The sequence below is a fragment of the Pelecanus crispus genome, chromosome 3, assembly GCF_030463565.1.
Source record: "Pelecanus crispus isolate bPelCri1 chromosome 3, bPelCri1.pri, whole genome shotgun sequence".
NCBI classification, from domain to species: domain Eukaryota; kingdom Metazoa; phylum Chordata; class Aves; order Pelecaniformes; family Pelecanidae; genus Pelecanus; species Pelecanus crispus.
In genome coordinates, this window is record NC_134645.1 from 85,278,010 (window position 1) to 85,297,307 (window position 19,298).

Consider the following 19,298-nt stretch of genomic DNA (forward strand, 5'->3'; position numbering starts at 1 on the left):
GCTCATTTTTGATCCTTTCTCCTTTGGAAGACCTCTTAAACTCTTTCAGACTAACCAAACAGAATTTAAGTCTGGTCAGGAAAAAAGCAAGCATTAACAATTTTTTCATGTCAATAGGGCCACTCGCATGAATTTTGCAGATTTAGATCTTTATGCTAGTGATACTTATAGTATACCTTTTATTTGTATTGTCTAAAACATAGTAAGTAGAAGTGGAACAGAAACTCACCAGGCACGGAAGGCAGGATGACCATTAACACTTTAAAGTGTGATGTGTAGCTGGATATGGGTTTTTTGTTTGCTTGGGTTTTTTATGTACTTTGGGAAAGCTTTTCAGAGTCAGGATAGAGATGCAAAAAGAGAGACAGCCAAGCATGCCTCATTCTCAAGACAATCAACTGTTTACAATGCAAACGGAGAAACCCGTGTTATTTCTGACTGCTCTTACTCACCCTAGGTAAACTATGAGCTACTTTGTAATCTTTCTTCAAGATTTCAAGTTAGGTGTCAGTGTTGAACAAAACCTCAGAAATGCTCCTTAAGCTAATTTTTAGGGTTTTTATCTAGTCCAATTCAAGGGATTTTTTTAAGTCCTTAGGTTAAAATGGGAATAATAACTGCTACTGGTAAGTTGCTTTAGTATTAATTTTTGAACAAATGTAAATATGTTGTTGTTGTTGTTCTTAAATAGTTTGAGGATTTTTTAATAAATATGCAATTCTGGCAAAGCTCTCATGTCAAAATATAAACCAATACTGCAGTTAATTGTAACTTCTTCCTTTATAGTAACCTTGAGATTTAGTCCTTTCTTTCTGAGTTGGATTATGTAAAAGAGAGGTTATTTGTAAGGAAAAGATTCCACCGTCTGCTCTCATCCCCAAAAACATGGTGTGAATTACCTTTTCAAGGGTAAAAACCGATGATGATGCAGGTTTTAATCCATCTTTTTTTCAAGGTTAATTCAAAAGGTGCCTACTGCCATCAGTAGAGGTTGAAGTAAATTCCTGTGTTGAAGGCCTACAAATTCCTGTATGTAAAACATTAAATAAATGCTTTTACTTGTATGAACCAGGTACACGATTATACTTGCATTCTCTTTATTTTTTTTATATGTCTCCTTTGATTAGGCAATGCTGGATGTTGCAGCACATCATGGCTGGCTGGTGACTGCTCTGAATATAACCAATCTGGTGCAGATGGTGGTTCAGGGTAGATGGATACATGACTCTTCCCTGCTTACTTTGCCCAATATAGAGCTACACCACCTTTATCTTTTTCGGTATGTAATTTTTCTAATCATTTGCATGTTTGCAATTTCATTCCACTTCTGACTGCTGATTGTGTTTGAATGTCATTGTTGTGCCCGAGAATGTTCATTAATGCACCAGAAGCAGAACTCATTCTTTCACAGTGATGCTTTCCCAAATGGAGTTTCTGTTTCTGTTTTCAGTATTCATTGATTAATTAACCCCCACAGATTCTTTTGAGAACCATGATTCCAGACAAATTAACAAGAGATCACTGGAAGAGTTCCAAGTCCTAACAAATCTAACTCTGTATATTAATTATCTCTTTATTTTAATCCTTTATAAAAATACATTAGTATCCATCTTAATGTCACAGATAATGCGAAGCTCTATAGAGGCCTGAATGATGCAGTAATTAATGCGACCCAAAAATAAATGACCAGCATTTAATAACAGAAACCGGTATCAAGTTTTACCACCAAAACAACTGAAAACAAATGTTTGCTTTCCCTCCCTGGGCATATGTTTTGCTGGCTGTATCAGGAAGTGGAGCCAAGGCAAAAGGAAGAGTGGGCATGGAGGTTACCAAGGACCTATCGAGTGTCTTCCCGAACTAATGGCTGCCTGCGAAGGAAAAGAGAATGTTTTTGCTTCCATTGTGGACAGTGAATTGCAAACAGCACACATTTCACAGGTAATACTTTCTATCCATGGTCATTATCGGTGTGATTGGAAAGGAAGAGTAGTTGGGAAAAGAAATACCCGGTTCACTTCCCTTCAGCAAATATCATGTGATGTTCTGTATGAAGTGCAACACACTCATTGCTCTAATTTCAAGGTACAGCTAGCTTTACAGGGTTTCTTCTCTGCCTGCTTTCTTAATATTATTTTCACTTATTCCCTGCTAACCAGTAACAGAGTCTGGTTTATGGTTGATATTACCACATCTCTCTGCTCTAAAGATGCTTCTCTAGGTCATTCAATCTGCTGAGTGTTATCCACCTTTTCATAGCCAGCTATGCACTAGGAATACATGCATTGCAAATGTCATCGTAGCTGGTTTCTGAAGTGGTCTGTCAAACACCGTTTCTTTCTGACAGTACCCTCAGTAAAAGATCCAGCACTCATTTTCTATTTGAAACAGAAAAAGCAGATGAAATTTTCACACTTCACAAAGGGAAGAAAAAAATACTATCTCAAAATGTTGAGGCTGCTGGAGTCTTATTTTCACTTTGGTTTTCAAGCCATTGCCAGCAAAGGGCAGCTATATTCCATAGTATTCATCGCGTGCTAAGCCTATTGATTTCAAATAAATGTACGAAAGATGAAAACTTCAAAAGCTATACTTCAAGTGGTTTTTTATTTGAATATTTAAAATGACAGCAATATGTTCTGTGTTTGACTGTTCAGCTTCAGTTAAACCTTTTACTGGTATGCAAACAAGAAGAGAAGTACTTAAATGTCTATAACAGACATCTGCATTTGTAACTAAATTAACATCAACATTTTGAATTAAGAAAACGTATTGACATCAAAACAAGGCTTCCTTTAACAGCAGATTTCTAACATAATACACATTGATTTCAGTCTAACTTTCAGATGTGATAGAAAATTAGAACATTGTTATAATTAGTTCAGGGAGAACTCAGAAGTAAACTTACTTAATTTATTTGCATAAATTGCCATTCTGTTATCTTTAAAAGCAAATGCAAATTGGCTCTGTCTGATATGATGATGGTTATTTGGCTCAAAAGTGCTTCAATTTGCGTAGCAATCTGGTGTCGTCTCTGCAGTGAGGCGATCCCAGGTAACATACAAATCCTGAATTATTCCAGAAATTAGTATGTTTAAAGCATCAATTTAAGTGCTAATTGCAGTAGTAATGAGAAAAAGCAGTACTACTGTGAGATTTGCATCTACTGCCCCATCAGTATGCCTGGAACGGCTGCTGACTGGCAGAGGATTTGGCTGCTAATTAAATAATTGTATGCATGGCAGTGTTCTCGTCTGATTCAATAGATGAAGATTAATCCTCAGATAAATATGTTTGGCTGGTATTGAAATGTCTTAGCAGTTTCTTCAAAAATAGCTTGTGCGTATGTGGTGTGTACATTCACACTGTGAATGACTCTATGCCTCTATATGTCTATGTTTGTAAATACAAATGAATATAAGAGGGAAAAACATAATGTCTTAGCATCATGTAAGGAGAAAGTTTCATTTCCGTGGGTTGGGAATGGCCATATTGGGTATAGCAAAGCCATGGCTGTATTATGCAGGTCATTGCAAATGTGAAACATTTATACCAACATTTTATATTCTTTGCGGCATTTTCTTTTTTTTTTTTTTTCAGAAAAAACTATTGTAATACCTTGTAGAGAATTAAAATTCATATTGAGACTGCCTGTTGAGTGCCTTCATATGTAAAGTCCTTCAGTGCACTGTTAAACAGGGGCCAACCAAGAGAAAAATTCTGCAATAAATAATGCATCTTTATGATATATTTTCTATAACACAAGAATATAAGATTACAGAGTTTAAGCCTGGCATTCTGGCACCAGACCTGAACAAAATCAAATGCAGTCTTTTCCTAACAAACCTTTTACTTCTCACTCACACTATATTGAACCTCTATCTTAAACCTGTTACTACCATGAAACTGGTAAAAACAGCTTGAGCTTTACATAAATTTGAGGCAGGCAGGAATAGGAAGAAATTTCACATTTGGAAAGAAGAAAATGTCTTATTGGTAATTAATTTTTAAATACCAGCTCTTGAAGCTGCTCATGGATTTGGAATATTAGGCTAAGTCCTGGGGAGACAGATTATTGGTAAAAATGCTAATGATGTTATTAAAGGTTCATGAAGAATTTCTCATGTGATTATGATTTGAATCTATGGGTTTGGTAGGTAAACATACATATAGTATATATGAACATGCACACATTGGGCATGTCGATACATTTAAAAGGAGATGATATGTGCTTATGTCATCCTATACAGCCAAAAAAACCAGTAGAATTGTCAAGAAGTACCTAAATGATGTGGGAGTCTGAGTTTAATTTTCCAAAAGTTAGTTATAATCCTAAACCTCACTGAAAGTCAGCAGGGCTTTAAAAGCTCACAGCCTAAATTCAAAAACTGTTTAGACTGTAACTCTGATCTTTGGCCTAAGCTCCATGTTTGTTTCAATGATTCCTTCTGAATCATATCTCTTTAACAAATTTTTTAGTTTCTAAGTCACTTAGGCATTAGGCACCTTTCAAAATGCTAAGCTGATATTTGTATTATTGAAAGAGAAAAAAGAAACCTCAGGATTGAAAAAAATATTATCCCAGCTGTAGTATGAGCTGCTTTTACTCTGGAAGTATCTATGTTCTTGTAATCCTCTTTTTTATTTTTGCTACGACTTGACTTTTTTCCTCAGTAAGAAAAGCATTTCTTCATTTTCTCCGTTGTATGGATGATAAAAAGGCAGCCTGCTGTCCATACTGTATCAATGATCAAGCAGTACTAACTTTACGTTTTGATTTTCAAATACAGAAGGCCTGGTGAATGACATATTACAACTAGTTTCTTATCTAATTAGAAAGTTACTCAGAGTCACTTTGGTTGGTTTGCACTGTAAAAGCTAGATGAGGACACGACAGCCTTTGACAAATAGAGTATGTTAGAGTTGTACAGTGTAAACCAGACCAAGTCATAGTCTTCAACAGAGCGACAGGTAACACCACTAAAGGAGTTAATACATTATGACCTCTGCTGAAATTAAACTTTGTTCTAACATAATTGTAACAGGTCTTGTCCTCTGAGATAGTACACGGAAGTTTCCAGGTAATTGATACCTAAAGTATAACCAAAGGGGTGATCACCGGGTTGGTATACACTAGGGTGCCTCTACTGAACACAGCCTAAGTACACTGCTTTGGTGCCCGCAGAGTCCCACACAGTAGCTCTGTACAGTTCCTACAGTAAGCTTCGTCTTAAAAACCTTTACATGAAACAGAAAATCATTTGCTAGTTAAGGTGTTAGTACTCAAGTTGTCTCATCCAGTGTCATCTGCTGGAGGTGACTTTAGTAGTGTCTTGTGTGTTAAATGTAGTGAAATCCTGGCAACAACTAATTAATTAAGAATGGCTGCGGTGGTTTTTCTCCTTCTTCAGGGTGCTGCCTTTTTTTCCCCTTCTCCCTTTCAGAGTTGGGACAAAGAGGGGTATCTTTTCCCGCGACGTTCTAGCTGTTTATTTTCTGTTATAATTTCCCTGTCCTTTCTTAGCTACGGCACTATTAAGAACATCAGTGCAATTCATCGGTATCCCCTGCTTTTACACTGCAGTTCCTCAGTGCTCACAGCTGGCCCTCCCCACCTTCCCCATTGAACAGGCACAGCTGTTCACGCAGCACACAGAAGAGGGAAGAGAGAGAGAGATTAGTTTTAGCCTAAATCAGTTTTCTCATTTAGTTCAGCCAGGCTCTGGTAATGCAGCCATTTTAATCCAACATAAGTCTGCGCTGCGGCCGAAATGGGCAGTCCTGCCCTCCCCATGCCATTTTCACCTCTCCTGACCTAGCTCACCGCACAGCTGCACAAACGCTGTGGCTGGGTCGGGCAAGGAGGTGGGAACAAGCATCTGGGGACGAGGGGAGGAGGGACCCTATCAACCCTCTCGCTGACAGTCAAAATGGCCTGTAGCCAAGCGGCTACATGAATACTTGTGCCAGCGGGGGAAGAGGCTGGACCACTTCTTTCAGTGGCACTGAAGGTTCATGCTTATTCAGAATACTCACAGGATTAGAGAATATGCTTCCGCAATCAGCTTTAAGCTGATCTAAGTTCATGCTGTCACCAAAATGATTAGCAAGCCGATCCATCTAGCTGCACAATCACAGCGTGGCAGTGCCAACGTGTCGGGGATGGAGGGGGGGACAGCTAGCTGGCGAGGAAGATGCTGGAGAGAGGGACGGCACCACCTTTTCCTACAGCAGTGCGATCTTACTTAGGTCTGCTTACCCTGGCCGCTGTATCCCTAATTATGTATTAACATACACCTTTATTGTCAGTATAAATCATGGCAATGATGTCTCCAAAAAGCAAACTGAGCTTTTATTAGGGCTCTGTGCCTTCCAGCACAGAAAAAGTAATCAAAGACGCATCAAGCACAATCTAAATGAAAATAGATTTTGTTGAAACACAAGACGGTCAAACCAATATGTGAAAAATAAAATATACTTCAGTCTTTTTCCAGATAAATCACTTCTGTTCCATGCCAGTATTGCCCATGCGACTGTGGCTACCCTCTTCATTCCCACAAGTTCCCATTTTGACATCTGATGGTTCTTTACCAAGACCAATATTCTTCTTTCCTTCTTCTCCTTCCCACCCTCTAGCTTTTCGTCTGTGTTGTTCAAAAACATGGGTGAAGTGCTGATTCCTGTTTTGTTTTGGGAATGGAGGGGAAGGAGGGCAGGGCACAGGGTAGTTCTTGGGTTTTTGTGTGTTTTTCTTCCAGTGCCAGCCTCATCTATCGTTTTCAGTCATAGTCAGGCCACAAATCACTGCCTCCATTCCACAGCCCATTTTTCCATTTCTTCTTCCTAACAAATTTCATTGAGTGAACAAGCCGATTTTCTTTTTACGAAATGAATGCCTGCATTACTCCCCTCCATTTTTGACACAGCTGCTCAGAGATGCTTTTCCTTGTCTGATAGAGAGATACATAGCACTGCATTTTCAGGGTGCCTCTTTAAGGTTGAAGAGGGTGTCAGTTCAGCTACACAAACTGTATGCCTCTAACAACAGTTCTCTGTACAAGGATGAGAGGAAGTTGAGGGCCTGTTGCAGTTCATGAGAAACCACAGAGACTTAAAATTCCTCAGGAGGACTGTAAGGAGGGTTCGTGAAAATCGATGCAAGAAAACCTTTAAAAAAACTAGGAATAACTTTGGATATGCAGTTGAACTTCTGGTTAATTATCTGAACTGATCCTCTGAACTCTCTGAGGTTTGCCCGTCGCTAATCAGCACTGCAGTGACTTGTTCTTTATGGATTATGCTAAGGAAGTTTAACTTAAAACTTAATTATACTAGTTTTTAAGTGGCTTATAGGGAAAAAATACTTTAATCGGGAGTGGTAAGGAATTTTTCCTGTGTTCAGACATCAGTAATCTTAGCGAGGCGTGTATAACATGCTTGAGGAGTTTCACGTTTGTTTTATTTGCTTAGAAGAAAGTAGAGTAAGAGGTTAATGAAAAGTATTTTATGCTTATGATTGAGAGTCTTACGATTACATATTATATTCTAATGCATAATAAAATATTGTTAATACAGAATAAATACGTAGACCTCACATTGAATTGTTATTGTTACAGTGACAATGGTCTGAATTGTATAGATTGTCTTGTAATCCACGGGGATCTGTTTCTTCTACAGGCTTGGAATTTCTTGTGCCGTTTGCCAATTCTAAACGTCAGCCTGAGCATTAAGGGCTGCTGGGATGACCCAGCTCAGCCACAGAACGAAGTGCCTGTTCCCTCTTTGACAACAGACACGCGAGATGACAAAAGATGGATCAAGTTACATGCCGATCAAGAGTATGTGCTCCAAATCAATCTGCAGAGAACCCAGATGGGCTATCAGGTAGATTAATTTATCATTTCCTTCCCAACTGCACAAGTTTCCAATAATCCATTTACATTATCAATAACGCCTTATAGAACGTAACAGGTTTTTTTATGGTTAAAGTATTATGTAAATTATAAACACATCTGAAATATAAAATTTCAAAGCCTTTTCTGTGTTAGTAATGAAGCAAATGGTTTTTCAGATTGCAATAGGATAGTAAACAGACTCTTAAGGTAAAATCCTAGGCCAATTCAAGTCAATGAATAAAATCTCTCATTTTTTTACAAACCAGAAACTCATAAAGGTTCATACACTTGGGTACTATAAGCAGTGACAGTAGAGAAGATAACTTCACAGGCAGTATTTAACTATTCGCCCGCCCCAAACTCCTACAATTCATACTTTTGCATGTCCTGCTTCCCCAAACCAGTTTATAAGCTTCCCTATTATATTCCCATGTACCTCCAAACCGCATACCAGACCTATACCTGTATGTTTCTACTCGTAACACATCCTCAGGCCTTTACTGAGGATATTGTCCTCATATTGTACACGTGAAGCTTTTTTGAACAGCTCCTAGAACAACTTCTACATACAACTCTTTTCCATACCCAAATTTCAGTCCCACCCCTTTTCCCAGTTAAAGCACATCCCACTTCCTCTTGGGCCGTCACCTCCCTGGGCCCTCAGCAAGCCTTCGTGTGCCAAGGCAGAAACAGCAGCAGCTGCACAGGTTTGCAGCTGCGCAGGTTTCCAACTGCTCTGCCCGCAGCAGCAGTAACTCGCTGTACCTGTTTGTCGGCTCTCGGAAGAGTTGAGACCGTCCCTCCTGCATTCAGATCAGGCACTGCTGACACTTACTTACAGATGCATTTTTTTGTCATTTGCATACCATTAGCGGCATATGGACCACCATGATTCTAATTTTGCTAATGAGTTTCTCTTAACATTTCAAACAACTAAGAATGATAATTACGAGCATTTTTGTTAAGATACGAACAAGAGTTCAAGATACAAGCAGAAAACAGTTTTAGATGTTATAGAATGATAGAATGCTTTGGGTTGGAAGGGACCTTTAGAGATCATCTAGCCCAACCCCCCTGCTGTAAGCAGGGACAGCTTTAACTAGGTCAGGAAACTTAGTTCTGAGACTCTGAAGACAACTTCATTTTGATAAAAATAGTAACAGAGATACATATGTTCTGTTGTAAATCCTGAAGTTAACTTCCATTAGTTAAAGAGTTATGTTTGAAAAGTATTCTTCTTTCCCAAAAGACTTCTTGTCCTGATTACAGCAGGTTCACCACAGCTTCAGGGGAGACTGTCTCATTTGTAGGAAGGAAAAAGGGTCAAAGCTCCTCCGTAAGTCATTCTGTTTGCTGTGCCAGTTCCTGACAGAGACTTTTGCTAACCAGAAGCCACGGAAAAGAAGGGAGCAGGAGCATTTCATGCAGTGATCACTGTTTTATCAACCTCTCCTAGAATTTGATCCCTCTTTTGTATGAAGCAGCTGGATCAAACTTTCTGAAGCTTCATTGCTATGGTGGTGCTTTTTCTTCTGTATAAATCTTCGGTAAAACCTTTCCATCTACAGAACGCAAAATGAATGCTGATTGAGTGCACATCATTATATCTTCAGCTTTCAGCAGTAAAGTCACTGTCTTAAAGAATCACTGACATAATCTTTCCTTTTGCTGTATCAACCTCAAATAAAGACTTCAAGTGCTGGTTTTGTCTTTAAATAATGCTAAACAATATTGTTCAAGATTAATATAAAGACACAAGGTTTACAATTAACCCTTCTGCCGAGAATAGCATTTGGAATACATTAGAAAAAGGGAACACTATTTCCATTCAAGTTTTAATAGCTTATAAAATAAGTGGAATAGTGTCTCGTATTCTGGGTTTTTCTCTGTGGACTGTGATTTTATCTTTTTTAAAAAACGCTCATCTGGAAAGAAATAACAAAATATTTTTGTCTGGCTAAATTGTCTTATGTAAAAATTCACAACAATGTGGTTTTGAGGTGAGGGGTTTTTTCATTCAAGGAAGAATGGTATTTTGGGAAGGTGATTTCTGATTTTACTAAACTGTTTCTTCTCCCCAATAGGGAAAGCAAGACAGTAAAGCAGTGGCTCCTCGATTCCCCAAAGTTAAAGATGAAGGATGGTTTCTTATATTGGGAGAAGTTGATAAAAAAGAACTCATTGCCCTGAAGAGAACCGGATATATCAGAAATCGAAGTACTGTTTCTGTTGCTTTTTATACTCCAGAAACTCCTGGAAAGTATGTAAAATTTAAAAATTAAGTTCTCTCAATGCTCTTCTTTTCCAACAGTCAAGACCTAATTTCCAAACTAATGATTCTGCTTTTGACATTTTAGGTGTATCTACACATTGTATCTCATGAGTGACAGTTACCTTGGCATGGACCAACAGTACGATATTTACCTGAACGTTACACCACCTAGTACTTCAGCACAAGTCACACCAGAGGTGTCTGATGCTATAAGTCACCTGGCTCTGAAGTAAGGTGATCTGAAAAGTCCGTTTAAAAGAACTGGCCTTGCAGCTAAGACATCTGGTCATTCCGGACATCCAAAAACGCGTTTGCCTTAGTGGAACCAACTTCAAACCTCAAGACAACTAGGAAATTGAAAGTGACTACTGTATTGACTCTGGTAACCCGGAGTTAGCCACAGTGGCCTTACTCCTTTATGAAGATTTGTCTTTTCTTGTTTCATCTTCCTTCTTTCAGAAGTCATATTGTTAATTGAATTTGGATACATCAAAATAAAAGACATTGTACTTTGTGCAAATTTAGGGCTATAGTCTTTGTTTTGAAAAGTGTTCTGTAGCCTATGTATTAATGTAGTTTAAATAGTCAACTTTTTTAATTTATAGGGAAAAATACAAAATTTGATCTAACAACTGCTGAAAGTATTCATGGATGTGTTATATTTCATGTTTAATAAAAATAAGTCCGTAAGAGTGCTTTGCACTAGATTTTTTTAGTGTAAAATATGAGATACATAGTAACAAAACAGTCCTCTTATACATACTATATTTTGAAGGTGATAATCTAAAGGAAAAATTCCACAAAATTATATAATTAATATATAGTTTATATTAATTATATATATATGCAGTAATTCTGGTTATAAAGGCATGCCAAATAGTATAAAGTATTTCCAGTATAGCAACGATGCAATTTATATAGATCGTAATTGAAGTTTACCCTTTACATGTATGTACATACATATATACACCATATATATATTACATATTTACAATTTCTTCAGTGTTTTTTCCTGAATTTTGAAGGACTAAGACATATAAAATCTGGTGTCCTGGTCTAGGGTTCAGTGCTGAAGTGGGAAACTACATTCTGTAAATATAGGAGAGCGAGGCTCCAAAAACAGGGTTTACAACAGACAGCTTGATGAGCAAGGAAGGGTTCTGCCAGGCGATAGGTAGTGTCTAAGCTCGGTGATAGCACCATGGAGGCACTTCCGTCTGCAAGACATAAATCTGAAGGGAGAAGGTAGCAGCATCTATCTATCTCCTGCACAATACAGCGATTAGACTGCTTACCTCGATCTGTGCATCCTGAGGTCAGTCCTCTTCTCAATCTTAAAGGGATTCAAGATGCTGAGCGAGTACTTGGAGGCAACATACTGCAAAAACATCTTCATTCAGCTACACCAGACCTTAAACTGAATATTAATATTTGAACTTGTTCAGCTTAGCATTTAGCTGATAAGCATTACCTCTCTGAGGGGTCATTTTGCTATCATTTCCATTGTGTTTCACCAGATGAAAGAATACAGCTGAGTTGTTGCCTGGAAGCTCCCCCCCCCCCCCCAAAAAAAAAGTTACACTGGTGGTGCTGCACCCACACAGAATCACAGAACGGCTGAGGTTGAAAGGGACCTCTGGAGGTCATCTGGTCCAAACCCCCTGATCAAGCAGGGCCACCTAGAGCTGGCTGCCCAGGACCACATCCAGGTGGTTTTTTAGTACCTCCAAGGACAGAGACTGCACAGCCTCCCTGGGCAATTTGTGCCGGTGTTTGGTCACCCTCACAGTAAATCGGGGGGAACCTCCTGCGTTTCAGTTTGCCTCTGGTCCTGTCACCAGGCACCAATGAAGAGAGCCTGGCGCTGTCCTCGTTAACATCTTCCATTCAGGTACTTATACACGTCACTGAGATTCCCCCGAGCCTTCTCTGCTCCAGGCTGAGCAGTCCCAGCTCTCTCAGCCTTTCCTCATGTGAGAGATGCTCCAGTGCCTTCACCGTCTCCGTGGCCCTTCGCTGGCCTCTCTCCACCATGTCTGTGCCTCTCTTGTACTGGTGTCACGAATGCAGGTTTGTGAATCCTGCTGATTATGTCGATTCACTATGAATGAGTGACTTTACACAGTTTGATTTAGTAAAAGTTAGAATTTACTTGTAGCGAATTGCAGAATTTGATTATAGTATTTTTAATAGCACTCAATCATCAATGATTAATAAAGTGATTAGACAAAATTGATCAAAACAGTGACTTAGTTACAGATTCGAAGATGGCAAGGTTCACTCTATTACTACATAAAAGCACATAAAAGAGAATTAAATCACAAGTTAAGATGATTCATAAAAGCATTGCGTATATATATGGAATAAAAGTAAAAAAAGGGGGGGGGGGGGGGGGGCGAAAGGGATCCCTCCCATTGAGTCACAAGGTTCAGACTAGATTAACGGTTTATATGGATAAGAGTAATGTATGTATATGCATATATGTATATCTAGTACATAGGAAAAGTATATAAAGGAAACTGGATTATGAGAGAGAAAGAGAAATTTTATGTAGGGAATACGGAAGCCGTCCCGTTGAGTCACGAGGTTCGGAATGGACCCCCTTGCTTTCTAGACTCCTTCTCAGAGAGGAGCCTAGGTGCGGCTGGGCCCACTCTTAGTCTCAGACTTGGTCAACGGTTTAGGAGAGTAATGCTATAAGAATAATACAGCAATATAAAACGCCTTTTAAAATTAAATCATACATCTACAAACTACTTAAATTGATTCATGCATGCACACTTACAACTATAAATGCATATATGAAAATGGTATACCTGTTAAAAATTCCCCTCGAGTTTAGTGAAATACTCACATCTAATGCCTTGGCATTTCTCAATGGGCGAGAGCAGAGTCTCGAGGAGTGAAGAATATCAGCAGCCCAGGCTCCGTTGTCGATCTCCGGCAATGGAGTTCTGGTAGCAGCAGACTTTCGGAGTCTGCTAAGTTTTGCCGACTCTGAGAGACATTTCGATCAGAGGGAGATGTTGGTGCGGCCCGTGACGGTCCAGGAGAGCTCAAAGGGCCTCACTTAGGACTGCCGTTTATAGGATTGTGAGATGATTGACTTTAATCACCAGTAAATTTCCATCTGAGCCACAATTCAGGTCGGCTTGTTGCTGGAATTCCAGCAGCGATGATACCACCCTGTTTCAAGGCTGGCTGGGGTAGCTGTTTGTTCTCGTTCCCCTCGTTAGCCATAATATGAATGTTGATAAGAAGAGAGCCGCTCTCTGCTCCAGCCATGTAGGGGTTTCTGGTACAATTAAGGAGCGCTTAACTGACCAACTCTCTACGCAAAAGCTGCGGCCTGCGAATTCCTGAGATTGTAAAGCAGACGAAGTAAAGGGGAAAAACAGGACAGACAGAAAAAAAAACAGGGGCAGGGGGAAGATGTACCACCACAACCGGGGAGCCCAGAACCGGACACAGTACTCCAGCAGTGGCCTCAGCAGTGTGGACCACCTCCCTTGACCTGCTGGCAACACTACATTGCAGCAAAGAGAAGGCTGGCTGGTTTCAAAGGGTCAAGAGTTAAACATGAATTTATTTCATATACATCTGGCACCTCAGAATGGTGAGAAAAGTTTTTAAAATAATCAACTCTGTAATTGAGTGTTTTCAGAGATCTTCACATCACCTGATGGTGTTAAAAATTTTGTATTTCATTATTATAGGTTGACTTTCTTGCCTAAGAAAATGGGACAACAATAGAAAAAGTTGTCACTATATTTACAGCCTGCTAGATGACACAACTGCCGCCTTTGCCATTTAGACTATATCCAATATAATATGGTGGTGTGTCACACAGCAAACATTTTTTTGTCGAACTGGTAGGCAAGTTTGGTTATACACACATCTACTTAGTCCTACACCCATTTTTAAGAGAATTGTCTAATCTGCAAGTAAGTTTTCACAGAAATTAAGCCCTTTCTTTGGGAAAATTCTTGGCTGAAGCAATATATTGTCCCTCAACAATTTTAATTAATTAGGGAAAAAAAAACTATGCCACAGTCAAACAACATACCAACATAGTGACGCTAGCTCTTGTTGCTTTGTAAATGCACATCACAAAATAGTCTAACTGCAGAGTAGCAGACAATAGCTTCAGTATTCTGTATTAATCAATTAAAGAGTTTCGGTATGTCATTTGTACTTTGGTTTGGGAATATTGTATTTAATTTCCTAGCATGTTAAATTGTTTTTAGAAATAGTTTGGTGCGATTTCTAAATAACATATTTGAAACTTTTTTTTTTAACATTATTGGATCCATTTATTGGATTCATGAAGACAAAGTCTGAAGTAATATAGAATGAATTTAAGCAAATTGATTAGAATCAGTATTTATCTGAAAAATTCAAAAGAAGGAATTCTGATGCATTTGAAACAGCTGCTTAGAAGGAACAATCAATATTTTCAATCCAGTGATATCTAATGGTGGAAAGTGAGAATAGCTGTCTAACAGAAGTATGAAAATCAAGCACAGAATTAAAAAAAGATAAATACGTCGGTGATGTAATTATCATCATTACAGATAAATGAGCAAATTGACAGCACATGCAGAAATTTTTAACGTTGAGTTTCTCGTTCCAGTTTGAAAGCAAGTTTTCATTTTTCTTCCTCCCCCCCTCCCCCCTTCTTGGAGCAGCTGCAGTTAGTGCCTGCCTGCTCAGGTATGATACTTATTCCAAAACTTGGAAAGAGCAATAAAAACCACACATCTTGCGCATCAAGATGTATTTAAGTCTGCCTGTATGACTTCGCCCTTTCCCTCTTACCCTGTCCTAATCTGATAATGGCATCACAGCAGTACTTAGCAGGAGCTAGAGGAGGTTTGCGTGCGTACAACCATCCCCCAACTCTTTTTAAGGAGCTCTTACAATGCGATCTGTTGTTTAGAACCTTACTTAAAATTTTTGTTCTAGGCCAAGTACCGGATGTATCCCGGTGGCACCATGAAGCCATCTTCACTACTGCAGGTCTTTCTCTTTTGTTGCAAATTGAATCTTTGGAGATTCTAATTTCACCCAGATGAATTCAGGGTTTTCTGCTGCTGACTCAAAATTTCTCTTCCTCGCCATTGGTTTGCTTCTAGAGAACATCCCTAGATGGTCATCCTGGAGGAAACTTCAGGAAGTCTCTCATAAGCCTCCATCCTGGAGCCTAGTATATGACTTGAACATTCACTGAATAGGCTGCATTTAAAGAAAGGTAAGTTCTGTAATTCCAGTTTTCTAGTTCTGGGGGTTACTTACAAAGAGAAAAAGGTATCCCATGTGCATCTGCTCTTGCACATCGCAGCCTGATTCCAAATTCCTGTGTTGCTCCCTCACTCAAGAAAAAGAGACTGTGATATTTTTAAGACAGTTTGATGAACTGGTCCAACAGGCATCACTTGGCTGTGAAGAGGCTTATTTACTGCAGCCGGTTCTTAAATCATTACTCTCTTGTCTTGCCTCCACCCCTCCCTTTAACTTCTTCCACTACCTGTAAAGTCTGCAATCACACCTGTTCAGTTATCCATATTGGTGGCAGTAAATTATCACAGAAGGAATTTAACCTCATCTCTATGATGTGGTGTGGACACTATTCTAACCCATGTACTAAGTACTGAAGCAGAACAAACTAAGGTAATACAAGCAAACCACATAGATCTTTTCCACATCCTAAAGGTCTCCATAAAAAGAGTCTGAACTAACGCTGAGAGTAAAAAACAAAATCTGTATGGTAATTCTGTAACCAGAAAGCCAAGCCATGGGTGTAAAAAGCCAGCCAGCCACGTGTGCTTTACACCTCATATGAAATGGTAAATTTATGTAAGCAATTCTTAGATAAACTTTGTTGGTGGTGGTTTAGGTATCCTTTCTTGCAGCTAAATTGCACATCCTTGGCCTTGGTTTAGTCGCTTACATGCAGATATCTAGTGCCATTTAATATGCAATATCTCACATCTCACCTGGCCTCTACACTCAGCTCCAGAAGAATGTGCGCCATCTGCAGAGGGCTATCAGATGTGAAACATGATGCTGTCGTATCTGTCACTCTCTGCGGATGCCTCAAGTAACCGAAGGCATCTGAAATAGCATTAGGTGTCTACATTCGGGTAACCAAATTGAGCCCTTATTACTTGTTTAGTCATAGATAAACAATTAAGTTGCTTAACTGCATCTAATGCACTTTAAAATCACCAAGGATATTTCAGTTGCCACGCCAGAAGACAGCACATCTTCCATAGGTCCTGTGTGACTTCTGCTACCCCCATGTAGATAAAATGGGGTGGGTACCTACATACTCAAGCTTAATCCACTCATCAAGCCCATGCTATTTTGTAAGTCAGAAGAACCGTAAGTGTTCAAAATTCTCTCTTCCATAGTATAGTGCAAGCTATTTTATTAGAAGGGAGAATTCTCCTGCTTCATGAGAAGAAATATTTTCTGAAAAAAGCTTTGGATGCCATAGGATGCCCAGACAGACATGCAAGCTACAAAAAGGTGAGTGGGGCTGCTGCCCCACTGGTCATTCCATTTCTACTTACATGCTATGCCTATTCTATCAGCTATGTTTGATTCCAACCTGTCCTTTTAAAAATGTATCTTGTTAAACAGCACGTCTTCTCAGAGCACACTCCACTTCAGCAGGCTGTGCCAAGACTTACATCCACAGAAATTTTGATGCACATTTTTCTGAAGTGATTTGCAAAAGCTCAGGAATGAACTACCCAGGTTTGTTATTAATGTGACACACTGGTAGCAGTGAGACGTTAAGCTGCTTGCATGAACTATGTGAAGGGAACTTCTATATTAAAGGAACTTCTCAGGAAAGCAATTGTGCCGCTTCTACTAAATAAGTCTGTGTGTAAACAATTCCTACAGAGGATTCAATCTAGACAGAAGAAATAAGCTCCATAGAAAAGGATTCTCCACAGTGATTACGCCATCCTGCAATTAAATATGTTTACAATGTGTCTTGTACTCAGATCTTCTAATGAGCTCCATACCGCATCAATGTGATTTGAATCCAGCACTCTTCCAGTCAGGAAGCCTTTCTTCTGCACCTCTATTCCTAGAAAACCACAACCACCTTCTCTGCTCAAGTCTCTCCTCAGAAATAAAGAATGTAAAATCTTCATCAAGCCTATGCATTAGGCTTCACTGCTGCTTTCTTCCTTCCACTTAGTCTCGTCCTACCAAAACTCTCAATAAAAACATGCACCCAAAATAGAAGGCTTGTATCTCTCTTCTTGCAGAAGATCCGTACACAGCAGAATTGGTGACATCCCACTGCACAGTGACAAACGCCACACAGGTGAGAGGACAAGATGGAGATCTCATTAAAATTATCATCAGTGACCACTGGGGGGGTCCACATCTAGATTTTGGAATAGAAATGAGAACCTGGGGGGGGAAAGGAAAGGAGAGTAAAGACACTGGCTAGAAGTATTGTTCATGCACTAGAAAACCAATGGAATAAAGAATGCAAAGTGTTCTGTGCTGAATATTATCATTGCCAATAATGTGATTCCCACTAATTGTAATGACAGCAGAGATGAACTGGGCATTTCTGAAAAATCATGCTCTCGATAACATGATACATGTACAAATAGTTATAGGGCTATGTTATTAATTACTGACAAGAAGAACAGTAGAAAAGGGAGTCTAGAAATATCACCATCTTTTTCTAACTACACTCTAAATCTCTACATAACTGTGATAAACAACATTCTTCACACACTAGCAAATTTGCACCTTGGAATGGAAATAACTCAGTTTCTACCGTGTAGTGATAATGTGGGAAAATTAGGCTTACATACTTGACAGCGGTACTTTCCTCTAGCTAACAGGATAAAATTGTTTCAGATGCCAATAACATATGGTGAGTTCCCATCATGTATTTGTCAGCAAATCCAACTAATTAGGGACTGATTACTCATTGTAGTAGCACAGTAATATCAGGTTCTGATAAAGTGTCATCTTTGTAGCTGTGAAGATTCTGCAATTAAGCCTTATTTTATTTTCTCGAATGACTGCAATGACTAAAGGGAGAGCTGGAAAAGACACCGAGAGGATTCTGCCGTCTCCATAAAAAGGCCCTTTCATTCACGCACGCTGAAGCAAGATTTATCCCTAAAGTTTTTTTGCTATTTTGCCCTATCTAAAATACAACACAAAATAGTTCAACTCTCTACCAAGAGAGACTACATGGCTGCCTAACAGTTTACCCCAGTTACAATGTCTTGCTGCTTCTCTGGCATGGCTCTGCCCCGTCCCATCCCTCTTATCCCACCCCTGCCGACACAGTGACACGGTCTCTCATGTTACACTTGGGCTAAGCTTTCTGGGGTAGGACTCTGAGGGGAATTTCATTCTCTGTTTATAGGACACGTAGCACAAAGGAAGTCCTGGTCCATGATTAGGTTCCTGCAAGCTGAGATCTACAAATAACCACATAAGGCCCTACTGTGCTAAACTCAAAATATGATGCAATGTTATTCCAAGAATTTATTAAGCAAATAAGGCAGGTGCAAAATACGCAGCACAGTTAGCTGTATGATTAAGGCAAATGCCAGTTTAATTTTAGATTTTAATTCTAAGTGACTTGATTCGAAGAGGGAATGAGCTAATCGGGGAAAAGAGGGATGTGGAGATTTCTCAGTTCTCCTCGGTAATGAAATGCTCGGAACTGACCAAAGTGAAATAGTTACAGGCCATATCTATGCGTGTGATACTCATCTAGTCAAGTTCTGCCTTTGTGCATCTCACACGTTTTTACTTGACTCCTACATGCAAACACTAGCAACATCTTTCAGCCTCATCATTGCAGATATTAGGAAAATACATACTCTGCACTTCTCAAGAGAACAGCACCTCCATAATTTACATACAGAAGCACATGAACCAGCAGGCAAATGCTTCCTGCATCTTCACAAAGACCCCTTAGCAAAAGGTTTAGAAATTGTAAAACGTGTTCATAAAGGATTAACACTTTGCTTTCACCCAGTTACACATAGTTGCAGTGCCATCTTCTGCAATGCTATGCAGTAACTCAAAAGAAATCACAGCTGGGTAAAGTTTCTTAAACTTTTTTTAACAAT

The 19,298-nt window shown here is 39.3% G+C and overlaps 1 protein-coding gene across 1 annotated transcript in view; it reads left to right on the forward strand.

Annotated features, from left to right (window-relative positions):
* ASCC3 (activating signal cointegrator 1 complex subunit 3) overlaps window positions 1–10,540 on the forward strand; it is a 293,625-nt gene extending 283,085 nt beyond the window's left edge. Inside the window, exons 38-42 of the mRNA XM_075708596.1 lie at window positions 1,128–1,279; window positions 1,791–1,941; window positions 7,678–7,884; window positions 9,980–10,155; window positions 10,253–10,540. Of these exons, the coding sequence (XP_075564711.1) occupies window positions 1,128–1,279; window positions 1,791–1,941; window positions 7,678–7,884; window positions 9,980–10,155; window positions 10,253–10,400 (834 nt within the window). The 3' untranslated portion in view covers window positions 10,401–10,540. The remainder of the gene's footprint in view (window positions 1–1,127; window positions 1,280–1,790; window positions 1,942–7,677; window positions 7,885–9,979; window positions 10,156–10,252) is intronic.
* The last annotated feature ends 8,758 nt before the right edge of the window (window positions 10,541–19,298 follow it).